Source organism: Lynx rufus, unplaced genomic scaffold (genome assembly GCF_022079265.1).
Source record: "Lynx rufus isolate CCGP_SWC_20201006 ecotype Redwood Valley unplaced genomic scaffold, mLynRuf1.p SCAF_34, whole genome shotgun sequence".
Lineage (NCBI taxonomy): Eukaryota > Metazoa > Chordata > Mammalia > Carnivora > Felidae > Lynx > Lynx rufus.
Window position 1 is genome coordinate 1193723 of NW_025814850.1, and position 17341 is coordinate 1211063.

Genomic DNA, 17341 nt, shown 5'->3' on the forward strand with positions numbered 1-17341 from the left:
ATAGTGTATACTAAGGACAGCCTTCAATTGCCCAGGGCCAGCTTGAGGGTCAGCTGGCACTCACATCTCCAACAGTGACTCTGTGAGATTGTGCCCAGGTGTTTCAGGGCATTTCCTGAGAGGCTGCAGTTTGCTTCTTCATGTGGGGTCCTCTCTTTAAAATCCAACCTAAGTTGTCTCCTGTCTGAAGCTGGCTTCAACGCCTTTGTGGCTCTATAACTCTTCCAATCCTTGACTCCAGGGGCAGATCCAGGCTCTGTGGGGCCAGAGGCTTATACACCTTTGGGACGGCTCTATTGATTTTATTTTCTTTTTTAAGATTTTATTTTTAAGTAATCTCTACACCCAACGTGGGGATTCTAACTTACAACCCTCAGATCAAGGGTCGCATGCTCCACCAGTTAAGCCAGCCAGGTGCCCCTTGGGACACCTCTTTAAGAATACAAAAAAGGGGGCACCTGGGTGGCTCAGTCAGTTAAGTGTCGGAATCTTGATTTCGGCTCAGGTCATGATCTCATGGTACCTGGGTTCGAGCCCACATGTGGGGCTTCGAGCTGACAGCTCAGAGCCTGCCTCGAATTCCCTCTCTCTCCCTCTCCCTTTCTGCCTCTCCCTCGCTGGTGCTCTCTCGCGCTTCCAAAAAAAAAAATAAATAAATAAGTAAACTTAAAAAATTTTTAAAACTCCACATAACTATGAAAATGAGCATTTGCTTAGTTTGGGGAAATAAACCACAGCACGATACTGGAATCTTGGGAGATTGGTTTCCCTCCCTCTTGAGATCTCTGTGAACAATTTACTTGAAATATTTCCTGACGGCAACCTGGTTTCCTCTTTGCACGGAGACTACCGACTGCAGCCTTTCCAGCCCTATTGGCCTCACAGTAAACCCTTGACACTAGGTCTCCCTCCTTCCTCCCCTTCTCTCCTGTCTGAAGACCATCCTCTGGCAACTCTACCCAGCTGCCATGCAGAACTCTCCTCCTCCTCCCTCCCTCAAACTGGTTCTGAGTGGTGTGGAGAGCATCCCACGGAGCCATCCAGGCCTCTGTCATTACTTCCTCGTATGTCCTTGGAACATAGAGGGCCTCAGTTTCCCCAACTGTGAAATGGGGACTTGGACAGAGTTGTCCTGTGGCTTCCCACAAGAGAATCCTTGGAGTGGATGGGCACCAGGAGGGTTCCAGGGACTCTGAGTCCTGGGGCTCCCACCTCCGTCCCTGTAATTTATTTCTTTTAATGTTTATATTTATTTTGAGAGAGAGAGAGAGAGAGAGAGAGAGGAAAGGACAGAGAGAGAGAGAGAGAGAGGGAGAAAGAGAATCCCAAGCAGGCTCCATCCACACTGTCAGCACGGATCCAGATGCGGGGCTTGAACTCACAAACCGTGAGATCATGACCTGAGCCAAAATCAAGAGTCCCACGCTCAACCGACTGAGCCACCCAGGTGCTATGTCCTATAACTTACTAAGAGGAAACTCAGGTGTGTGTTCTGCCTTCGCCGCTATCTCCTGGGTAACCAGGCTGAAGCCATTCTCTGCTGTCAGGGTCAAAAGGGCATCCGTGAAATCGGCTTTCAGGTCCGCCTCGCCCTCCACCAACTGACCTGGGAATTGTTGAGATCTGGAAATAAATAGCTTCACCTGCTTCCCCAGCCTCCGAGCTCCGCCCCACCTCCTCAACAGGACACGCCCTACTCCTTACAAAATCTCGCGAGGTTCCCGAACCTAGTAAATACTTTGGCCTTTCTGCCGTTCCGTAGCTCGGGGCCTCAGGCGCTGAACTACTGTTTCCGGGTCGCAGCCAGGTAAGGCTGCGCGGCGGCCCTAGCGGAACCTAAGCCCAGAGGTCTCAGTAAGTAGAAGACCGCTCAGAGCCTGCGTGTTTCCCTCTAGAGTCCTCCTTTGATTCCTTTAAGACCCTGGTACAGCCTGGCAGCAGGGCCCAGGATTTCTGGATTCCCAACCCTATGACTCAGGGGCTTTTGTCCAGTTTCCCTGCTCAGGATTTGGATTCAGTTCAGCAGCTTCACCGCTCCGTCTGAGAGATGTGGAAACCGGGGCTTAGCGCATAGCCCCGAGGCCCCGTGCCCTCCCCCGGGTTCCTCTGGATCAGCACTGAGACCCCGTCCCTGCGCCAGGTCCCCTCTCCTGGGCCCACGGCCCCGGACTGCCTTCGGCCTCAGCCACATAACCCCTCGGTCACCCACGCCTCGTCTTCCTGGCTGTCCGCAGGCCTGGGCAGCATGGCCGTATTCCGGTCGGGCCTCCTGGTGCTGACGACGCCGCTCGCCTCCCTGGCCCCTCGCCTGGCCCCCATCCTGACCTCGGCGGCCCGGCTGGTGAATCACACGCTCTACGTACACCTGCAGCCGGGCATGAGCCTGGGGGGCCCGGCCCAGCCCCAGTCCAGCCTCGTGCAGGCCACGTTTGAGGTCCTGGATTTCATCACGCACCTCTACGCTGGCGCCGATGTCCACAGGCACCTGGATGTCAGAGTTCTGCTGACCAATATAGGAGCCAAGAGCGCCTTTCTCCCTCCCCTTCCCAGCTCAGTCCAGAACCTGGCCCACCCACCGGAAGTGGTGCTGACTGACTTCCAGACACTGGATGGGAGCCAGTACAACCCGGTCAAACAACAGCTAGAGCGTTATGCCACCAGCTGCTACAGTTGTTGTCCCCAGCTGGCTTCGGTGCTGCTATACCCCGATTATGGGCCCGGAGAGCTGTCTGTGGAGTCCCTGGATGTCCCCTTACCCTCCACCATCAGGCCAGCCTCTCCCGTGGCCAGGTCTCCAAAGCAGCCAGTGCGTGGCTACCACCGTGGGGCTGTGGGTGGCACGTTTGACCGCCTGCACAATGCCCACAAGGTGTTGCTCAGTGTCGCGTGCATCCTGGCCCAGGAGCAGCTTGTGGTGGGAGTAGCGGACAAAGACCTTTTGAAGAGTGAGTGAGAGATACTCTGGAGTAGAGCAGGGGAGGACCCTCAAAACTCCTTAACCTTGCCCCCAGTGCCAAGACTGAGGAAGGGGGGGGCATCCTTTACTTCCCACCCCTCCCGTATGTAACAGCACCTGGCACCCAGTGGGTGTTAAGGAAACTATGCTAAACGAACAAGTGCAGCTTTCTCCGTGTGTAATCTACTCACCACTCAAATCAGAGTTTCCCCAAATGTGGAACTAAGGAAATCTGTACTTTTGAGAAGTTCTCCGGGTCACGAACCCTAAAGATTGAGACCCTGGGAGTAAATGGATGAGTGGGTTGTGGGTTGTAGGTAGTGTGTTAGAGCTACAGCAAGAGGAGACTCGTGGTTGGGGTGGTTCTTGGAATTCTCCATCTGACTCTGATGCTCCCTGGCACTGCTCGTTTCTGGACACATGCCAGCCCCTGCCATGACTGTCGTGCTTGCTGGCTGCCCCCTCTTCACTGCTCCCCTGACATACAGCACTTCCCAGCTTAGCCCTTTCTTCCTGCCACCCACCCCCCTCTGGAGATTGGATGCTTAGGGATAGTCTTCCCCAAACTTGACTATACCTTTCCTCCCCAGTAAAAAGATCTCACTGGGCTCCTTCCCCAGGCAAATTGCTCCCTGAGCTGCTCCAACCCTACACAGAACGCGTGGAACATCTGAGTGAGTTCCTGGTGGACATCAAGCCCTCCTTGACTTTTGATATCACCCCCCTGCTGGATCCCTATGGGCCCGCTGGCTCTAACCCCTCCTTGGAGTTCCTGGTGGTCAGCGAGGAGACCTATCGTGGGGGGATGGCCGTCAACCGCTTCCGTCTTGAGAATGTAACCCCTGAGGGAGACTGGCAGAGGGAGTGGATGGGGCTGGGGAAGGCCATGTAGGGGGCTGTTGGAAGTATCGTGACCCTAGAGGAGGGAAGAGAGGACTTGGGGTGGTGAGGAAGAGGCGAGAAGGAACTGTTTCCCAGCTTGCCCTTGGAGGCAGGCTCTACCTCTGGGGAGGATAAGGGGGCAGCTCAGATGTCATTGTCCTCCTGCCCCTCGTTCCCTCTCCTCACCCCTCCTCTTTAACCTCAGGGTCTGGAGGAGCTTGCCTTGTACCAGATCCAGCTGCTGAAGGACCCAAACCATACAGACAATGAAGAGGACAAAGTCAGTTCCTCCACCTTCCGCCAACGAATGCTGGGAAAGCTGCTTCGGCCTCCATATGTACGCCTGTCCTCTCTCTCCTCTGCTTGGGTGGGCTGGAAATGCTGGAGAGTAGACTGAAGATTTCAGTCTCAAGCATGAGTCTGAAGACCCTAGTAACTGGGGTTCCCTCTCCTCTACCTCCAGAAGAGGCCCGAACTCCCCACACAGCTCTACGTGATTGGACTGACGGGCATCAGTGGCTCTGGGAAGAGCTCAGTAGCTCAGCGGCTTAAGGGCCTGGGGGCGTTTGTCATCGACAGTGACCACCTGGGCCATCGGGCCTACGCCCCAGGGGGTCCTGCCTACCAGCCTGTTGTGGAAGCCTTTGGAGCAGGTAATGCCTGGGGAGGGCTAGAAGTGGCCTGAAAAGTGAGGGGATGGCCTGGCCTCCTTGCCCAGTCCTGTGTCTCTCGTCCAGATATTCTCCATAAAGATGGCATTATCAACAGGAAGGTCCTAGGCAGCCGGGTGTTTGGGAACAAGGTAAGCACGCTTCTCTCCAAGGACTCCTCAGCTGCTACTAGAACCAGAGGTTGGGACCGAACGGACCTTTCTGGTCTGGTTCAGAGTGCGTTTCCACTCATCTGTTCCCCACCACCTCCTCTCTCGGGCTGGCTCCATCTCCAAGGGAAGGTAAATCGCCTGCTTCCTCTGTTCCCCTCCTCAGAAGCAGCTGAAGATACTCACGGATATTGTGTGGCCAATTATCGCAAAACTGGCTCGAGAGGAGATGAACCAGGCTGTGGCTGAGGGTGAGTTGGAGGGTTGATGGGAGCAGCCAAGGGGGACATTAAGCAGATTCTCCTCCTAGGAGCTTCCTCACCCCAAGCCAGACCCTCCACTTCCTTGGGACTAGGCTTCACCGGCTCTCTGGTGGCAAGTGGCAGTGTGCTGCTGGCAGTGACTGGGGTCTCCCCGCAGGAAAACATGTGTGCGTGATTGATGCCGCCCTGCTGCTTGAAGCCGGCTGGCAGAACATGGTGCATGAGGTGTGGACCGTTGTCATCCCTGAGACTGAGGTATCTGGACCCGTCTCTCACCCCATCCCCACTGCACACCGCAGCCCGCTCTGAGCCAGTGGGCTGACCGATGCCTCCTCTGTGCCCAGGCTATACGACGCATTGTGGAGAGGGATGGCCTGAGTGAAGCTGCAGCTCAGAGCCGGTTGCAGAGCCAGATGAGTGGGCAACAGCTCGTGGACCAGAGCCACGTGGTGCTGAGCACCCTATGGGAACCGCATGTTACGCAATGCCAGGTTGGTGCCCAGGAAAGGGCTGGGTTGTAGGGAAGGAGTCTCCAGTGGGTGCCTGCCTGACTCTGTCGTCTCTTCCTCCTGACACTCTGTCCTGCCCAAAGGTGGAGAAAGCTTGGGCTCTCTTGCAGAAGCGCATCTCCCAGACACCGTAAGGCCCATGGCTGACAATGTGTTCTCTGTGGGGCCACAGTGGCCCTGGAGCTGCCCAGAGATTCAGCGGTGAGGAGGAATGGGGGCCTGGGTGCTCGTCCTAGCTTGGGCCTAGAGACTCTGAACCAGACTGGGAAGGGCAAGGCTGGGCCTGGTGGACACAGGAAGTCTACCCAGCTTGCTGGTGTTTGGCCATCGCTGAGGATGCGACTCAGAGGGGAGCAGGCCCCTCTGGCATTTTGTGCCTACTCTTGCCCACAGTGTCTGTGAAACCTTCGGCTCACTGCGGCCAGGGCAAACACTGGAACTTGTAACAATTAAAGGTGAATGTTGCCAGGTGCTGCCTGTATGTCTGCGTCCTGCCCCAATGCCTCTAGGTATCTTTCTTTGGAAGCCTTGAGCTGGAAGCCTGGAGTGCAGTGGTTCTGAGCATAGCTTTTGCAGCTAGCCAGATTGAGGTCAGCCTTGGCCCCAGCGCTGACTAGCTGTCTGCTTTGGGAGAAGCTACAGACTTTCTAGGTTCCTCGGTTTCTGTATCTGTGAAGAGGCTTAACTGGGCTAACGGGCTCTTTGAAAGCATTTCTTCCACTGGTCTCCTGCCAGGTACCAGGCTACGTGTTGGAGGACCGGCCTTCCACGAGCCAGGCGGGGCCTCCGGCCTCACGGACCTGGCAGCCGTGCTGGGTCGGCCGAGGGGGCCAGGACTGCAGGGCCGGCAGGGTGGGGTTGGACACAAGTGCCTGGAAGCCGCGGGTCCAGCACAGCGCGTGCACACAACTCTCGGAAATACTACTTGAACGAGCCTTTTGCGGGGACTCCATTTTACAGAATGTGCGTCATGTCGCGGTGTGGGCAAGTGAGGGGAAGGACAACGTCTGTGTCAGCCCCGACGCCAGTCTCCGCAGCTCCTGACCCTCGGTTTCAGAGTTTTCCGGGTGCGCATGCGCGGGCCGTGCCCCGCCCTCCGCCTCTCGTTCGTGGGTTGGTGGGTTTGGGTCACGTGGAAGTGCCTCGCCTCTTCCTCGCGGCAGGGGGCCCGCCCGCTGGCTGGTTTCCGGTTCGGTGGGTCGGAGATGACGGAGCCGGTCGCCTCTCCGGACGACCCCTGGGTCAAGGCAAGCCCCGCGGGCGCGCACGCCGGCGAGGGGAGGGCGGGTCGGGCTCATGCACGTGGGGGGTCCCGAAGACTAGGGGATTCCCTGCAGTCCCCAAAGGTCCCCCCGCCCTCCGGGACCCGGGGCTGCAGAGAAGACAGCCCTCACCCTGCGCGTGCCAAGGTGGGGAGACAAGTGAGGCGTGTGTGCACGAATGTGAGGGGACCGGGCTTGCGGGGGGGGGGGGGGGGACGGTGGAGGAGGGAGGGGGTGGGGGCGGAGGGGCGGTGCTCCTATGGCCTATCTGCTTACTGCTATCGGGGCAATCCTGCAAACCCCTGCGCACCCCAGGCGCGCGCGCGCGTGCGTGTGTATGTGTGTATGTGTAAGTCTAAGTGAACGTACACGCGTGCATCCTGCAATTGCCTGCGCTCTCGGGGTGGGGGTGGGGTGTTGGGGCGGGTAGAGGTGTGTGTGGTAGGGGTGTATGGTGTGTGTACGAGTGCGCACGCGCTCAGAGTGAGAGGAGGTGCCCAGTCCCGGGCGGAGGTCTGATGAGCTCCTTTGCTTGGTGTCACAGGTGGAGTATGCCTACAGTGACAACAGCCTGGACCCCGGTGAGTACCTCTCCCACGGTCTCTAGCTCCCTGGTGACACTCCTGCCACAGTCCTGTGGATTCCCGTGGTCTTGCCAGCCACACCTGAGCACAGTCCACTGTCCCTGAGCGGAGTTCCTGCCCTGAGACAATGAGGGAGGAGCTGCATAAGGGGCAGGAAGCATAAGGGTATAATTCCTGCTGCTCTGAAACAAGGAAATGATGAAAATAGTGGGAGCTAGCCATTCTGTCACCCTCGTTGTGCCTAGATGCCACTTTGTGAACCGGTGGTATCATTGCAGGCCCCTGGAGCAGTGGAGACACCAGAGACAGGAGCACTGTGGTGGGGCACAGCAGGAAGTGGATGACCCAATATGGGTAGCTTTTGGGTTGAAAGGGAGAGGTCAGCATTTAAGGATCAGGAAGCCATTGTACACACAGGTGTCTGAAGGTCTAACAGTGTCCTCCTGTCCTACCCCTTAGTGATTGGGACCTCTCTTTTACAGGGCTTTTTGTAGAAAGTACCCGAAAGGGGAGTGTAGTGTCCAGAGCTAATAGCATCGGTTCCACCAGTGCCTCTTCTGTCCCCAATACAGGTAGGCAGCAACATGCCCCCACCTGGGGGGGCTCAGATATACCATCATTTTAGTATATTTCCTAGACAGGAAGCTCCAGTCATCCACACGGGGGTGCTGGAGGCCTAGCGTTAGACACAGGGTCTCACCATCTTTCACCTCCTCTAGAATATTAGACGGTTCTGTCCGTTTGCTGTCTCTGAGCACCAGTTTTTTCTTCCCCACTGGGGCAAGGTGGGTTAGCTGGGCCCACTGGGCTTCAAAATGACCTCTTCCTGCCCCCAACTTTGAGCGTAGATGATGAGGACAGTGATTACCACCAGGAGTCCTACAAGGAGTCCTACAAGGACCGGCGGCGGCGAGCACATACTCAGGCTGAGCAGAAGAGGAGAGACGCCATCAAGGTGACTGGGGAGGCCTGTACCTCAGCCAATGCAGGAGGGCCCTGTGTATTTCAGATCTACCCTGCCCTCATCAGTCCCCAGCATCCTTGGTGGCAGCTGCTCTAGTCCCCGGATATGAACACCTCCTTTTTTCTAGTCCCCTACCCCTTTGAGTTTGTGAGCATGGAACTTGGGTTCACAGAAAGTTTTGTGCCAGTTTGCCTGAATCCCTTGGAGTTAAGGAACCCTTGTTTTCCCTCCTGTCTCCACAGAGAGGCTATGATGACCTCCAGACCATCGTCCCCACCTGCCAGCAGCAGGACTTCTCCATTGGCTCCCAAAAGCTCAGCAAAGCCATCGTTCTACAGAAGAGTATGGCCAGGGAGAGCACTGGGAGTGGTTGGGGCCAGTGGTGCTGTGAGGAGGCCAGAGCCTTACACTCACTTTCAGCCTGGCCCCAGTGGGGTGATTATAATGGGAGAGTTGGGGAAAGGGAGGAAGGGGAAACAAAGTAAACCTTGTCCTTCTGGCTGAGACATCCTCTGTGCCCACCCTCACTGCAGCTATTGACTACATCCAGTTTTTGCACAAGGAGAAGAAAAAGCAGGAGGAGGAGGTGTCCATGCTACGCAAGGATGTCACGGCCCTAAAGATCATGAAAGTGTAAGGGGGGGGGGGGATGCTGAGCTCGGGGAGCCAGGGCTTCTGAGGGGACTTTGAAGCTGACTTCAGTTCATACCTTTCTCTTGTTCAAAGGCCACATCAGATAATACAGAACAGATAATCTTCTCATTCCTGTAGGTGGCCACTTAGGGGTAGGACTCTGCACCCCAACAGTCCCTGATACCTAGCAGATACTCAAAGTGCCTGTGGGATTAGCGAGGGGTAGAGAGAGGGGTCACCCATTTCTGTCCCAGCAGCTCTCCGGGAACCCCTTCCCGGGGCCGGGGGAGTACATAGGGTGACCTGAGCTGCTATAGCACCTTAGCCCTGTCCTACTCGCTTTCAGGAACTATGAGCAGATTGTGAAGGCACACCAGGACAACCCCCATGAGGGAGAAGACCAGGTCTCTGACCAAGTCAAGTTCAATGTGTTTCAAGGCATCATGGACTCACTGTTCCAGTCCTTCAATGCCTCTATCTCCGTGGCCAGTTTCCAGGAGCTGTCAGCCTGTGTCTTCAGCTGGATTGAGGAGCACTGTAAGCCTCAGGTATGGGGCAGCAGTGGTCAAGGGGTGCAGATTTTCTGTCTTCCTTCAGGCCAAGTGACCCAAGTCCTAATTTGTTCGGAGAGGGAAGGTGGCAACTTTTAGGTTTCTGGAGGGTCTCTTCTTTGCTTCCTGGCCCACATTTTCCTGTTAAGGTTTCATTTGGCAAGAATGATGTGGGCACTTAACTCAGGCAAGGCCTCGCTCTGGCCTTTGTTAGCTCGCGTTATGGCTGCCTAGTATGTAAGCCCTCATCACTCATAGCAGAATCACGTGGAATTTCTAGAAAGATTCCTGGCTCCCACCCCCAGGCCCACTAGTTTTCCCTGGGGTTTGTGATTATTTGTAATGGAGCCGTGTGTTAATGGTATTGCATGGAGTTTCTGAGGCTTGACTTGCATCTCACTTTTTTGTTTCCTGACATTTTCTGGAACCACTTTAAGTGTCCTGTGACACAGAGTGGACACTCCTGTGCCCACCACCTAAATGCTACCATTCCCATTTCTTGTATTTGCTTTACCACATAGCTGTCCATGTCTCCATCCCTTTCTCTGTCCTGTCTCGGGAACATTTCAGAGTCGACTGTAAACGGTGTTTCTCAGGGGCTTTTTCTGTTGTACTCAAGAGCATGACTGGTCCAGGCAGGTATCTGAGCCTCTGTCCTCACGTGAGCATCACTCGTGTCTTCCTCTGCTGCCCCCGCCAGACCCTACGGGAGATTGTGATTGGCGTCTTGCACCAATTGAAGAACCAGCTGTACTGACTGGGTTTTGGAAGCTGCAGAAGAGCCAACAAGAGGCCAGAGTCTCCTACTTGGCCACGGAGCCACTGGGCTTATGAGATTGGACTGCGACACTGCACACCAGTCAGCTGGTTCTCGGTGTTTGGTTCCCCAGCACCCCTTCATCCTCACTGGGGCTGGGGTATTTGTTTTGTGAAAGCTTTAATTTATTATACTGACCACAGAACTTGAGCTTACTGTCTTTCCCCTTCTCCGTAGAAGTCTTCGGGAGGGGGGACCCTGTTCTGGGGACACCCCCCTCCCCCCATAAGAGCTCCTGGTCTCTCCCCTTCTAATCCTCAGATTTTTGCTCCTGATTACACATATTGGGAAGCTACTGTTTGCATTTGGTTTGGTCTCTTGGGCAACATTTGGCCCAAGTTTGGCCATTTTGGCAGTAGTTGGATGGGAAGGGAGGAACATGAGGAAATACTCCCACAGCCAAGAGGGGTGAAAGGCCTCCTTGTGCCTCGGCTAGGGCTGCCTGGTCAGCCCAAGGTGAGATCAGGCCTCTTCTGGCCAGCTCAGGGCAGGGCTACTGGGTTCCTGCCCTCACTTGCTACTGCATCCCCTCTCCTTCCTCCCCCACATACTCCTGCCCCCTCTGTCCCCACAGGCAGGAGCATAGCACAGAGAAGTTACATGTGACACAGCACTACATATTAAATTTTTTTTTAATATTCTAAACACCAACATTGCAATTTTGCTAAAGTTACAATTTTTGAAAGTGAACTGGGCCTCAAAATCACTCCCAGCCATCCTGTCGAGCATATCTGGGTCTCCACCATCTCCGTGCTGCTTGTGTTTCTCCCAGGACTTGGGAGTGGCGTGAAGGGGTAGAGAAGATACTTTAAAGGCCTCCTGGGGTACAGAGCCCAGAAAAGTCCTGGGTAAAGCCTTGGGCTCCTCGAATGCTGTGTATACTAGCTTCTCTCTACCCGGTAGCCTTCCTCAGGGTTGACATCTGGGAGGTTTGGTTATCCAGAGGAAATTAAGTATTTTTATATCAAATTATAGTACAATAAATATTGCCAAATGCTTTCCTTTAGCGTTGTTCCAAGTTTAAGTGCAAGCAATTGGAATCTAGATGATGAAACGAGCATGACAACCATCCACTCTGGGCTTGCTCACTCCCTGAGCCCTGTATTCTGGTTCATGCCCCTCTCCCAGCTGCTCTGCTCAAAGGTGGAAAGCAGCAGGAACAAAGAAGCCAACCTGAAGGAGGCAGCCAGTCCGGGACGTTGCTTCCATTCCCCCATCCTGCAGAGGACTCCTCAAGGGTCTGGGAGCTTCACGTTGTAATCTTCATCGGTCTCTATCCCAACTTCCTCCTGGGGCAGGGAGACCAGTAAACGAGACCTCCCTGGACGAAGACCCCAGGGTGGCAAGGAGGGGAGAGACAGAGAGAACCACTTACAAAGAACTGCTTCTTGCTCTTGGGGTATCCTTCAAGGATCGCATCAGACAGTTCTGTTGCCTGACAAGAAATAAAACCACCCCTTTTCAGACGGGCGGCACTGCCTGGCGGACCCATGACCTCAGGCAGCAGTTTCTCCGGTGGCTGCCGTTTTCCAGGGCCTGCTGCGGAGCTCACGCACTTACCATCCTCTTCCGCTTCCTCCATTCCTTGCAGTACTTCTGCCTCTCTCTGTACACCTGCACAGGGAAACAGCTTGCTCTAGCCCCTCAGGGGCTGCTGGGGGGCAACCTCGGCCTCACTCCAGACCTGCACAGGCAGACCTCCCCGCTACCACCCTTCCTCCTGAGTCACCTGCTCTTTCTCTTCTGGAGTCACATGGTTGGTGGCTGCTTTGATGTTCTTCAGTCTCTCTCTGTAGCCAGCACATTCCTTCTTCAACTCCTGGATCTCTTTCTGCATCTCCGGTGTGGTCAGGGCACTAGTTAACTCCTTCAGCTCTGAAACCACATCTCCCTGAGGTCGCTTCTTACCCTGATGATGGGGTTTTGTCTTTCCCAGAGGGTGCTCCCTGAGGTAGGAGACCGGGCCCCTACCTTGCTCTAGGTTCTACACCCAGGGTCCAGAATGAGTTCCATATTCTGGAAATTGCACTCAGCAGAGATTAAGGCTTATAGAATTACCAGTTTAGTCTGCTTTTCTTTCCTCTTCCATCCACAAGCAGTGGTAAAGTGTGAGGTTGAACAGACTGTTCCCTGTAGCCAGTTAAAGAAACAGGCACAGAGGGAGTGTGGGCACAGTACACTGATAATGTCAGGGAAAGCAAATGCGTCTTGCCCATTTATATTCAAAAGCCATTAGCTGTTTATGTCTCTTGTAACATAATGCCAGTGGCGGCCCAGCCCAGCTCTCCACTGCAGCGAGACAACATTGCGGTCAGCAAACCATTCACTTAGGGATTCCTGCCCTCTGGACTGACCCTCGCGCCAGGGGCCCCTTCCGGCATCCGCCCAGTCCTACCGGCCTCCATGTGGCGGCAGCTCTGCTGGAGGCTCTGCACCTTGGCAGTGAGGGCCACGATTTTGGTATCCAGGCCTTGGAGGTCAGCGTCACTCACCATGTCGAACTGGTCCTGCCAGAGGTGAGACGACAAACAGAAGTGGGTGGGTGTGATGTGAAGCCACATCTGGGCAGGCCACATCACATCCGCTCAAGAACCTGGGGCTCCCCAGCCCTCCAGGGGGCCTGGGAGAACAGCGGGAGGGTCCCTGTGAGACACCATTCAGTTCGGTACTGGTCCCAACAAACAAAAAGGTATAAAAAAGTTAAAACCTGATGCCTGTCCTCAAGGGGCTTCAGGATACTGAACAGGGCAGAAATCTTAGTTTAGTGGTAAAACCACTCACTGGGCTAAAAGAGTAAAGGAACATTCTTCCCAAGGTAGTGATACCTAAATTACACATTTCCACAGTAGGAAGAACCTGGGCAGGTCAAGAGTCGTGGTGGGTGGTATTGAAGGGAGTCCAGTAAACGTCTGAGGGGCCCCTCCCCTGAGAGAGACCAGCTGCCGCAAAGGACTTTGGTGGGGCTCGGGATGGGGGGTGGGGTGGTCTTGTCAGTGATGTCAGGGAGCAGGTTAGAAAGAATAGGAATGCCAGCCTGGGCAGTTTGGACTCTTCATTAAAGCAAAGTAAACCTTTATAGCAGAAGGCAGCAAACTACAGCCTGCATGCCAAATCCTGCCACATTCGGGGTTGTGAAAACAAAAATTTCTGGAAACACAGTTACACCCACTCGTTTACATGTTTACTCGTTTACATGTGATCATTTACATACTGCTCTATAATGACGGCCCTCAGTGGCTGTGACAGTTGTGTAGCTATGACAAGAGGCCATCTGGCCGGCAAAGCACAAAGTTGTCTTTACAGAAAAAATGCTGCCAAATTCTCCCTTAGGGACTCTTCATTAGAGTAGTAATGTAATGAAACCTATTTCAGAAAAGTTAGTCTTGATGGTGGTGTGGTTCAGTTAAACTAGTATTCGGGGTCTACTGGACATTAGATACTGGGGTGGGGGGGGTTGTGCTGAGCAAAGGAGGAAGAGTGAGAAGTGGGCTCAGCCCTGGAAGGGCTGCAGTCTAGTGAGGAGATGGGTAAAAAGACCACCACAATATAGCATCCCTCAGGGAGGTGAGTGCCTGAAGAAGAGGCGAGGAGAGAATCCGGGGAAGGTTTCTGGAGGCGATGCCTGAGAGAGAACCTTGGAGTAAGAGTTCGCTGAGCAAAGAGGCAGAAGAGGAAGAAGGGATTTTAAAACTCCAGGCAGAGGAAGGACACAGGAGTAAAATACACCTAAATGGTCTAGTACTGGTGAAGGGACAGGTGAGGCTAGCAGCAGCCTGGAGCCAAGTCTCTATGTAGATTTCTCCCTGTTGTAGGGAGTGCTGGAGTTTCAAGTAGGGAAATGGCCCCAGATAGTACTGACGCAGACCATTCTGGCTGCAGCGTTTAAGATGTGTGAGGAGGTCAGGAGATGTGAGGAGGCTATGGTGATAGATGAGGAGCACCTGAACTCAATCAGCAATGGCAGACAGAAAGGGGAGGGTGGATTCAGGAAGGGGGAAAGCCAACTGGATTTGCTGGCTGCCTAAGCTGTGAGGTAAGAGTGACTCCCCAGTCTCTGAGTTGGGTGAGGAGTGGCTCTAACTGAGGGAGAAGCCTGTAAAAGGAGCCCATTTAGGGGAGATGTGCATTCTACTTCAGCAATATTGATTCTGCAAGGTCTGGAAGGCATCCGGGCGGTGGTCTGGCCTAGAGATACAAAATTAGTGTCATCTGTGTTGGGAGGGGTGGGGACAGAAGGCAAATCATTTGGCAGATGATGGTTCTGATCTAGATGACTGGGGAAAAGAAACCTCCAAGCGGCAAGGGACCTTGGTAGGAACAATTCAGGATCTTCTGTCATCTATCATGTACATCTCAGATCTGGAAGTCTCGTTGAGTCTGGATCACAGCAAGGGGAGTACCCACTTTGATTTAAAGGGTGTGTGGGGCCCTTTTAATGGCGTGGGCTAGCTGAGTTTCACGGGATGCCTCAAGTCAGAGTTCATTCTAGAGACTGATTCACCTAATGTCGGGTCTCACACGGGTGATAATCTGCACAGATTTCCCTCACCTGGTCCGCAAAATAGATCTTCTGCTTGCCGTACATCTTCTCTTTGATTTTGCCTTGTTGGGCCAGCTGCTCCAGCGCCTTCACCACCGCCTGGCAGAGGGGAGAGGCAGAACCAATCAGAGGGATGATTTAGGGCCCAGGCAGCGGGAATTAGGGCCGGCCAGCCTTAGGAAGCTCAAGGCTAGAATGGCTGCCTCGAGAGGGCAGCACTTCAGGCTGATTCGAGGGGCCCCAAGGGTAGGGGGGCGGTCCCAGGAGAGGGTCCTCACCGCCTTGCCCAGTCCATGTTCCCGCTGCAGGTTCCCGAACACGTCCTGGGCGCTGTAGGGCCGGTTCTGCTCCTGCAGGTATCTCAGGAGAATCCCGGGGGCTACGAGGAGACGGGGCATGGGGGGAGGTCACTCAACCGACCCCTCGCCCGCCCCCCGCCCGGGTCTCCCCCGTGCCCGCGGTCCGTTTACCTCCCGCCGCAGCCTCGGCCCGGCCTTTACTCATGGCCTTTCCCGCCGCCAACTTGGAAAGCCGGACGTTGCAGTCGCTCGGGGCAACGGCTGCTTCCGGCGACGGGAAGGGCGGGCCGCAAGCGGTGATTGGCGGAAGGGGAAGTCTTGGCGAGGAACGAAGCGACCCTTCCCGGGCGCCGTAGGTCAGTGCTGTCGGGAGCCGGGTACGAGCGTGGTCCCTCGCACTTCTGGGTCCATGCAGCGGAGGTGGGGCGCTTGCCCTGGACTTCTCCCTCCCTGCTCCTCGGGACGCAGGCCGTAGTAAATCACGCCTTCACGTTCCGAGACCCGCTTCCAGCGGCAGCGGCTGAGCTCTCGTCACCGTGAGCTGGGCCGGTGTTCCAAGGGGGAGAAAACTTGGATCAACTCCCGCTGGGCTAGCGACTTGCTCAAGATCACAGAGCCAGTTACTCACAGGGACGTGCCCTGTCCCACGGCCCGATGCTCTTTTCGTCGGTCTCATTTGTAAAATAGGGAGAAGAGATACCTGTTAACAGGAGGGTGGTTGGAAGACAAAAATGCGTAGAAACTCTGGAAGGACAATACCGATATCCTTCACTGCCCGTTACTGGGCCTCGCACACAGGGGGCGCTCAACACGTGCTGTGGTGTGAACGCCAAGGCAAGGCAGGGTTGGGACGGGGCTACGGTTAAGCCACAAAGCTTGTTAGAAAAGTTTCCTGTTGGCCGAGTCAATCTTATGGCAACACCTGGCAGGTGTTTTCCACTTCTGCCCACAGTGGCCAATGGGACAAAGCCTGAAATAAGTGTTTCTAGTTTCTGAGGTCAGCTGAAGGCCAAAGAGCAGCTGTCCCTGCAGCTCAAACACTCCAGAGGAAGAGCATGGTGTTAATCTTTACAGCCTTCTGTTACCTAAATTCTCATTAGCCTTTGAAACACGTAGTTGTCTTCACATGTCTAAGGAACAATATTAAGAATTAAAAATGAGGGGCGCCTGGGTGGCACAGTAGGTTGGGCATCCGACTCTTGATTTCGGCTCAGGTCATGATCTTGAGGTTCGTGGGTTTGAGCCGCAGGTGTGGCTGCATACTGACAGTGCAGAGCTTGCTTGGGATTCTGGCTCCCTCTCTCTCTGCCCCTCCCCCGCTTGCTTTCTCTCTCTCTCTCTCTCTCTCTCTCAAATAAATAAACATTAAAAAAAAAAATGATGGAACTGCTGGCTAGATGCCAACCAAGAGTGCCAGTTATACTGTCTAGGCTCTCCAGGGGAGGGGAAGTGGCTTCATACCATGGTGATTATTCTGACCATCACAAAGGAAAAACAGGGCAGGTGGGTCGCTCACAGCTGGGCTTACTATTCTAAGGTTGTCACCTGAGAACACTATCAAGGGTAAAACACCATTCAACATCAGTCTCTTAAAGATTGTTCTCATATAAGATTTATTCCCCAGCACCACTCCCTCCCTCCCCCCTCCCGTCCATCCCCACCCCAGTTCACAGTGGAGGACTAAGGAGATTCAGAGCAGGATCCCCCAGGTACAAGAAACACCCTCTGAAGATTTTGCTCTCCTTCCTCCCTCCCTCTTGCCAACTTCCAAGGCCTGAAGCTACACACACTCATGCAAACACACCAAAACCCGCTCCTCTCCCACACTCCTGTGTTTTTCCCTATCAGAGTTCACCTGTGAGACATCTGGGCTCTGAGAAGAGAGGAGGTGTCCAAAGCCTGAGAACCCTAAAGTGGGGAGATGCCATTACCCCAAATCTTCACACACAAGTGACTATGAAACAGGCACCTAGCTCTTCTCCCTTCTCACTCTTAATTTTCACTCCCGGCCTCTACCTTGTCCATCAACCAAGAGCAAACATGTTAGCACACTCCCACCTGCAGCACATGAAAATGGGCTCTGTCCAACATCCCTTGCCCAGGTATGGGAGTGTTGGGGGAGTGGTCCCTGAGGATCAGCAAAGGGTTAATGCAGAGGGCAAGAGGACAGAAGAGTTTGGCCTGAGCTCTGATTGGGGAAGCAGAGAGAGGCTGTAGTCTGGCACAGGTCTAGAATTGCCATTTTTAGTCTTTCTCTAGCA

General features: G+C 54.5%; 3 protein-coding genes across 11 annotated transcripts; 2 read left to right on the top strand and 1 right to left on the bottom strand.

The window, feature by feature from the left end:
* The first annotated feature begins 1771 nt into the window (after positions 1-1771).
* Positions 1772-6497, top strand: COASY (Coenzyme A synthase). 3 transcript variants are annotated; one of them, XM_047093336.1, is made up of 10 exons: positions 1772-1854; positions 2235-2945; positions 3577-3791; positions 4044-4175; positions 4302-4491; positions 4576-4640; positions 4825-4909; positions 5079-5176; positions 5266-5412; positions 5514-5898. In XM_047093336.1, exons 2-10 carry the CDS (start codon positions 2246-2248, stop codon positions 5562-5564), a joined length of 1683 nt encoding a protein of 560 aa, XP_046949292.1. In that variant the 5' UTR covers positions 1772-1854; positions 2235-2245; the 3' UTR covers positions 5565-5898. The 3 variants fall into 3 exon arrangements, 2 of the variants coding, with proteins under 2 accessions (XP_046949292.1, XP_046949290.1); XR_006964674.1 differs by adding an exon at positions 6391-6497 and having other exon boundaries at positions 1815-2945; positions 5514-5631; XM_047093334.1 differs by having other exon boundaries at positions 1815-2945.
* Positions 6498-6524: 27 nt separating this feature from the next.
* On the top strand, positions 6525-11242 carry MLX (MAX dimerization protein MLX). Of its 6 annotated transcripts, none has more exons than XM_047093338.1 (8): positions 6525-6677; positions 7237-7273; positions 7759-7848; positions 8125-8231; positions 8483-8582; positions 8774-8873; positions 9220-9421; positions 10064-11242. In XM_047093338.1, exons 1-8 carry the CDS (start codon positions 6636-6638, stop codon positions 10256-10258), a joined length of 873 nt encoding a protein of 290 aa, XP_046949294.1. In that variant the 5' UTR covers positions 6525-6635; the 3' UTR covers positions 10259-11242. The 6 variants fall into 6 exon arrangements, with proteins under 6 accessions (XP_046949294.1, XP_046949295.1, XP_046949293.1 ...); XM_047093337.1 differs by having other exon boundaries at positions 6526-6839; positions 10125-11242; XM_047093342.1 differs by having other exon boundaries at positions 6527-6677; positions 10060-10144.
* PSMC3IP (PSMC3 interacting protein) lies at positions 9904-16248 on the bottom strand. Of its 2 annotated transcripts, XR_006964675.1 has the most exons (9): positions 15252-16248; positions 15060-15160; positions 14791-14880; positions 12637-12748; positions 11971-12116; positions 11802-11855; positions 11617-11676; positions 11415-11530; positions 9904-10127 (listed from the first exon to the last, which is right to left on the bottom strand). XR_006964675.1 is itself a non-coding variant. In XM_047093344.1 (8 exons), the coding sequence occupies exons 1-8, from the start codon at positions 15283-15285 to the stop codon at positions 11474-11476; spliced, it is 654 nt and encodes a 217-aa protein (XP_046949300.1). In that variant the 5' UTR covers positions 15286-16248; the 3' UTR covers positions 11337-11473. The 2 variants fall into 2 exon arrangements, 1 of the variants encoding a protein (XP_046949300.1); XM_047093344.1 differs by lacking the exon at positions 9904-10127 and having other exon boundaries at positions 11337-11530.
* Between the last annotated feature and the right edge of the window lie 1093 nt (positions 16249-17341).

Coding starts and splice junctions, on each gene's coding strand:
- COASY (XM_047093336.1), top strand. CDS start 2,246: ATGGCCGTATTCCGGTCGGGCCTCCTGGTGCTGACGACGCCGCTCGCC. Junction 4,641..4,824: donor GCCGGGTGTTTGGGAACAAG/GTAAGCACGCTT, acceptor TCCCCTCCTCAG/AAGCAGCTGAAGATACTCAC. Junction 5,177..5,265: donor TTGTCATCCCTGAGACTGAG/GTATCTGGACCC, acceptor CTCTGTGCCCAG/GCTATACGACGCATTGTGGA.
- MLX (XM_047093337.1), top strand. CDS start 6,636: ATGACGGAGCCGGTCGCCTCTCCGGACGACCCCTGGGTCAAGGCAAGC. Junction 7,274..7,758: donor TGACAACAGCCTGGACCCCG/GTGAGTACCTCT, acceptor TCTCTTTTACAG/GGCTTTTTGTAGAAAGTACC. Junction 9,422..10,124: donor AGGAGCACTGTAAGCCTCAG/GTATGGGGCAGC, acceptor TGCCCCCGCCAG/ACCCTACGGGAGATTGTGAT.
- PSMC3IP (XM_047093344.1), bottom strand. CDS start 15,285: ATGAGTAAAGGCCGGGCCGAGGCTGCGGCGGGAG. Junction 12,749..14,790: donor AGATCTATTTTGCGGACCAG/GTGAGGGAAATC, acceptor CACCTCTGGCAG/GACCAGTTCGACATGGTGAG. Junction 11,531..11,616: donor AGAGCAAGAAGCAGTTCTTT/GTAAGTGGTTCT, acceptor TCCCTGCCCCAG/GAGGAAGTTGGGATAGAGAC.